Source organism: Rhagoletis pomonella, unplaced genomic scaffold (genome assembly GCF_013731165.1).
Source record: "Rhagoletis pomonella isolate Grant_MI unplaced genomic scaffold, Rhpom_1.0 Rhpom_scaffold_00612, whole genome shotgun sequence".
In the NCBI taxonomy this organism is placed as follows: Eukaryota; Metazoa; Arthropoda; class Insecta; order Diptera; family Tephritidae; genus Rhagoletis; species Rhagoletis pomonella.
The window spans coordinates 54,539-61,123 of NW_023459166.1; the positions used below are offsets into that span (position 1 = coordinate 54,539).

The 6,585-nt window shown below is 33.5% G+C and overlaps 1 protein-coding gene across 1 annotated transcript; it reads right to left on the reverse strand.

Annotated features, from left to right (window-relative positions):
• Positions 1-94: 94 nt before the first annotated feature.
• On the reverse strand, positions 95-5,230 carry LOC118751235 (protein bride of sevenless-like). Its single transcript, XM_036486009.1, has 3 exons — positions 5,006-5,230; positions 620-706; positions 95-549 (listed from the first exon to the last, which is right to left on the reverse strand). The coding sequence occupies exons 2-3, from the start codon at positions 636-638 to the stop codon at positions 95-97; spliced, it is 474 nt and encodes a 157-aa protein (XP_036341902.1). The 5' UTR covers positions 639-706; positions 5,006-5,230.
• Between the last annotated feature and the right edge of the window lie 1,355 nt (positions 5,231-6,585).

Sequence of the window (6,585 nt, forward strand, 5' to 3'; positions counted from 1 at the left end):
CTTTGACATTTCGTTAATGAAAGTGCTAACGGCAGGATAGGCAGCTTGTCTTAAGGTTTTTGAGTTTCATATTGTACATGTACAGCAAAATTCATCAGCCAGCCTGTGGTAAATTTGACTCACCAATTTCAAAATCTGCATCCAACAGATTTGCTCGGTTAATACGGTTCACAACAAAAAGTACCGAGGCGACGTCTGTTGTCAGAATGCTGAGCATGGCATCGCCTTCAATAATGTGGACAAAGTCCCGTTCATAGCGCACATTTTGTGCCTGGTCCATGTCGGTGGGCATTACTCTCAAGCCATGTATGCAAATCTCCGGTATGGTGGCCGATGTACTGCTATCAGTGATCTCCGTTGTCGACGAACTCGGCGGCGGTGTGGTGCTTGTTGCCGCTGTTGCAACTCTAGTTGCGGAACCATTATAGAGGGTTCTCGGCGTTGGTTTAGTAATTTTAAGTAGGCCAGTTTTAAGGGTAGATCCTTGCGCGCAGACACCAATTGAATTTAAGCAAAATGTTGAGGCCAACACAAGAGGCCATAATAAAACTGAAAAGACGTATGGATTTACCTGAAGGCAATTAAGTTTTTTTCAGTGCATGTAGAGAATATTGCTCACCATTTTTTCTTGCTGCCATACTCGTTTATTCGGGAACTTCTACCTCATTTGTAACGCTTCCTGGTTGACAATGTGTCTGCTTGATACCTGGATAGATAATTATGTTTGCGAATCAGGTTAGATATTGAGGTCATAGCAAGAGTGTTATGTAATAATAACGTTCATTCTATCTTAGATCTGGGGCACCACTAACTGAATTATGCAAATTGTGCTGGTTATTCTGCAAGTTTTGTTTCCTCGTTCTTTGGTTTGCCTATTTCTGCATAGCGCCCGCCATTTAGTGTGTCTGCATGTACAAATGTATGTAAATATGCATTGTTTATGGTGGCATTTACATATGTAAAGGAAGGTTATTTTTATTTCCTATTTTCGAATACATATGTACGCATGCAGATGTTTAAACGAACATACGTATTTTGCAGATTTACTATTCACTGTAATCGCATTAGACCTACAGCAATTCGAATAGTAAAGGCAAGGAGACACTGGAATATATCTACATATGTACATTCATATGAACATTCATGCAATGTTGTGCACATTTTGAGGTACATATTTGCTGTTAACCAGACAGCGTAAGTAAGCATTATAAGGAAAACGGAAAAAATATTCATAACAATAATAGAAATAAATAATAACATCGCACAACAGCGTTTCTGATGATTAGGTTATGTTACATGATACTACCCTAATTTATAATGACCACTTAAACTCTGTGCATGAAATTTCTCTATCAGCTCTAGTTTGAAATTATGACAAATGGTATTTCGCATTTTTTCGTATTTTCGAACTTTTTTTTGTATATAAGAAATTGCGTGAAAATAATGCCAAAAATCAATGGTAAGTCCTAGCTACTTCAAACTTTATCATAATAAAATTTATTGGACTACAAAATTTCATACTCGAAAAAATTCTAAAAAAATCCGATTAAAAAGTTGCAAATTTGCATGAAAATTTATTGAATTTTCCTGAGTTTTGCACAAAGTCTAAAAGTACTATTTTTATATTTTAGAAGTTGCGGCCAGAGAGCTGTTCTGAATGTTCCAACAATAGTCAGCCATCATGTGTGGTGGTTTTACAAAAGTGAAATCTATAACTCGTAAACAAGAGCTGCTAGAAAAGAAATTAGGCTACATATATTTAGAAACAGCGAAGTAAAATTAAAAAAAAATGTAATTTTGTTGGCCAGTGTTATTAATAAGTTTTTATCATAATCAACAATTTTTTAAGCTTAGATATGATTTATTACTCGGCCATAAAAATACGAAAAACAAATAAGAACGAGCCCGCATTAAAGTTAAAATTCTTAAAATAAAAATTAACTTAAAAACAAGTAAGTAAGTAAGTAAGGCTATGCCGAAGGCTTCATACCTTTCTTGAACATCAAAAAATTTTACTTTAACAGATTACTGCATTTTTTTTCAACCGAGCTACAAAAGAACACTCGCTTAAATGACGAAATACCTGCAAAGCAACAACACAAACTCGGCTATTTATCCGAGTTCAGCCAGGTCGGTTAAAAAAATATGCGATCGGAGGGTAGTGTTGGTAAGTGAAAAAACTGTTTTTATATCCATGTTTGTGATCGGTATGTAAGGCTGTAACGCAATTTAATGTGATTAGCTGCCTTAACAAAAAAGTTATATCGCACAAACTTGTATTTGAACGATCACTCGTATGGGAAATATAGATGATACAGCACGGATCTTGACAAATTTCTCAGTGCACTTTGTATGATTACCTCTAGCTCATGAAATTTCTGGGTTTTAGGTGTCCAAATAAAGGAGTTTTTAAGTAGAACCCCATATAGGAATAATCAGTTGTATGGACGCTATAGGTTATAGTGACCCGATCGTAATAATTTTCACTCCTTTTTGCTTCTAGCTGCATAAATGAAGGAGGTATAATGAAAAATCTCATATTTGAACAATCAATTGTATGTAGCTATGTATATGTTGTTGTGGTCCGTTTTTCCGGTTCCGACAAATGATTAATATATATCGGATATCTCGAAAACTGAGAGACTAGATTGTATATAAACAGACGGACAGACGAACATGGCTAAATCGGCTCAGATCGACGTCCTGATCATATAAGTAAGTATACATTTTTGTGGGTCTATCTCTTCTTATTCTGGTACTAACAAACATCGGGCCAAAGTTATAATAACATTTCATGCTCATGAAAGGTATAAAGAACAACCACAGCAACCACACAATCAAGTCTAAATAGTTACAAAATCCATTACCGTTACCCTGGATTGTACATATTTGGGTTGGCAAATGTAAAAGTGTAAAAAGCAACAACAGTTAACGTTGCGAACTGATTTCAGTGTGTAGACCATTGGCTCTATAAGCCGGAGTCGTTGGTTCGAATTCCAGTAAACTCGATGAAGAAGTGTGACGAGGATAATGGAGCATATTATAGACGGAATAAAGTAATTTCTAAAGTTAGTTGTAATTTTTTTCACTGATATTCTATCGAAAATTATGTCAAAAAGCCTTAACTATCTTTAAAGTCGGCTTTATTTTGACTCTGAATATACCACAATCATATTAACCCATTTGTGCTCTCTGTACTATATAAACGACACCAATTCAACCCACGTTTAAAAGTTTACTATTATTATTAAAGCGAAATTGCTTAATAATTTACTGGTATTAATTTCACATCAGATAGAATAAAAGATAAAAAGGTATAACTGGGGATACCGGATTTGGACAATTACAAATCGACTTTTCACATTAGAAGTGATCCACATGAAAAGCTGGGATGTTTTCTTGAATTATTGCACTTTGCTTTAAAATATCCGATATTATAAAGTGGAAAGAGAGTAAATTAATCAAAACGTTATGCCTTGTCAGGTAATGTTTTAACAAGTAATTTTTAGAAAAAAAAACCGACTTCAACTCTCATATAAAAAAAAAAAATATATATATATCTCATGATCCGCTGATCGGATCTTAACCAGATTAGTATGGGACCACCCCGAAATCGGTTGACGTGGTCCAAAGTTATGCGGTAACATACATCAAAAAAAAAAAAAAATATTCCGACGAACTGATAACCTCCTCCTTTTTTGGAAGTCGGTTAAAAATTAACACGCCTAAGTGACCGCTGTACTAAAAAAGTACACTCCCAAAAGTTAACTTTTAAGCTTTTTTTCGTTAATTTTATTTCCTTAGTTTGTTTAAAATGGTTTTTATGATCACATAAATAAAAGTAGATATAATAAAACTCCAACCGTTTTTGTTTGGGCGTAAATGGGTTAATAAATATTGTTCGGAGTAAATGAGTGAAGAAATAAAAAAATGTAGAGCACAACGTTTAGAGTTTTGTCGGCAGAATTTAATTGTTTGTTCATTGCTTGATAGGCCCACAGGTTGGTCTATATGGCGTGGCATTCTGGATGCCTTTATTATTATTTTATCTCATTGTGTTATTTGGCAAACGCTGTGACAGTCTTAAAACGAATAAATAATTAGAGAGGTTTAAAATTGTTAATAAATATGTTTGTTCGTGATTACATTCCAAATTTTCCAGAAAATTTTCACATTATGTATACATATGTGCATGTTTTTATTGTTTCCTACAGAAGTGGGTATATTTGCTCTTAATGACCCACTAGTGTTTTTAGTTATTAAGTACTCGTGTATCTATCCACTTTGTTTTCTACCACCACCTTATACGTTTTTGAAATTGTATTGAGTTACATTTTTAAATATTTTTAACTGCACATTGTCATAATTTCTGCTGGCACACACTTATGTACGTATGTACATGCATTGTATGTACTTGGGCATACATACATACATACACATGTATTTACTGCATACATTATTCTGTACATTGTACATGTTTGACGAACGTGCTCTTTTGAGGTGCTCAATTAAGCATAAAATTGGCTGGTAACATTTTAGCGTATGTAGATGCATATGTACATACATACATACATACATACATACATACATACATACATATGTACATGTTTACTTGCTACTAATAGCTTCAGTTAAAACAGTGGTTAGGTTTTTTTTTCTTTTTCTACACATTCTTCATTGTAATTTTTCACATTTGTCTTCTTTTGTAGGGCACTTGTCCCTGGTTAAATCTAAAAATCAATAGATAAATCCATTTCAGTTGTATGTTGTCAATGTGTTTGTCATGGTGTTAGCCCTCGAAGCACTGTTTCTATGCCAATACTGCCAATAATTTTGCTTGGCCGCCGTTTACATTTATATGCAAATCAGATAAAAAATAATAATTATAATAAATAAAAGTCAGACTGTTTTAATTTAAATTTGATGCCCGTTTTGTGTGCACAAATGAACATTATTACTTTTGACGGTTTTTATGCATTTGCTATGTAGTTAGTTACCACCTTACCACTTTATCAAATGAGCCGGATCTCTGTGCACAGGTACTATTTGAGCGGCAGTAGAATTTTAACTGTTTTACCGTTGTCTTTCACTGTCATTCTACACTTTATTTACCAACCAATTGTATTATTTGAGTGAGTCGGACTTTACGCTTCAGCAGGTTTAAGCTCAAATAAAAAGTGGCCACAGGTTACAGCGCATGCTCCCTTACCCTTTGTAAGGTCGTTCGACAAAAAAAAAAAACGCTAAAAAGGGTAAATAACAATTGCTAAATGCGCGCAGTTGAATTACGACAATTTTTATTTCTGTTACTTGCGCGGATTCATCGCTCGAACTGATACATATGGCTTATTGTTGACCCAACCTGCAGAATATTGGTAGCCGAATGCTAGTTTCTGGATGGCTTCATGTTTACTGCTTTAGAATTTCATTGCCTTGATGACTGTCGACAGTGTTTGGCTTGGTTAATCGTCGCCATGGTTATGTTCATACATACATACATACATACATGTATACATATGTACATAGTTCACAATATGGCTTGTAAATTGTGTATGTATTTGAATATCAAGCTTGCCAACAACGCGAATATTGGGCTATGTCTTAATCGAAGACTATCGAAATTATAAAGGTCGACCAACTTTAGCATCCTGAAAAACTCATTTACCTACTATACAATTAGAAGTGGATATCTAATGATTCGTACCTATTGTTTAGCCCTTTTCCTGTATTTAATTTTTTGTAACATTGGAAGCGTGCTACAAAAAATCTTATTAATATTTCTGAAAACAAATTAAACTTTGGCTGCATTTCTTTATACATTCCAGATAATCCCATTTCACAGCCAGAATAAACAGAACAGGAACGTTCTAAAGAATAAGTAAACAAAACAGTTTATTTCAAACTGAATAGTTTACGTGAATTTCAAAATCAAAAACGTTTCAAAAATATTTTTAGAATTTAATTTAAACAGACCATTTTGTAAAATTCCAGTGACACGCAAGTTGTGGTAATTTACTGTACAAAAAATACGTGAAAGTCAAGTAAAATCGCCAATAAAAGCACATCGTATGGAAATATCTAAAGCGTTTCATCATATAAAAATGCTAAAATTAAACTATCATGAATTAAAATATTTTTCCCGAGTTCTCAAAAAAAATGTAGAATATATTGAACAATTACACGGAAAGGTTGTAAGTGTCTTGTGCAAGACATATATTGTACAAACGTCCGCAAAGGTTGCAGTTGAACAGGCAATTAGGGTGGTTTTTGAAATGCCTGTGCGCTGTTGTTGCAGCAAAGGGTAGGCTTTTGATTTCTTGATCTACTGAAGGCAGAAAAACCGGGAAGGTTTATTAAAACGGGTCATTTGTATTTTATATTGTAATTTTATCTGAAATTTTTCAAAATTTCTTTATATAATTCTCTTCTCATGGAAAAAATTTAAAATTTTTTAATTCAAATCTTAACCAAAGATACTTAAAAAGGTATAAAATATTCATTCCAACATATCTGCATAAAAATCAATTAGTTTGTGCATAAATAATTTCATTAATAATTTAATAATGAAATAAAAGTTTTATTCCG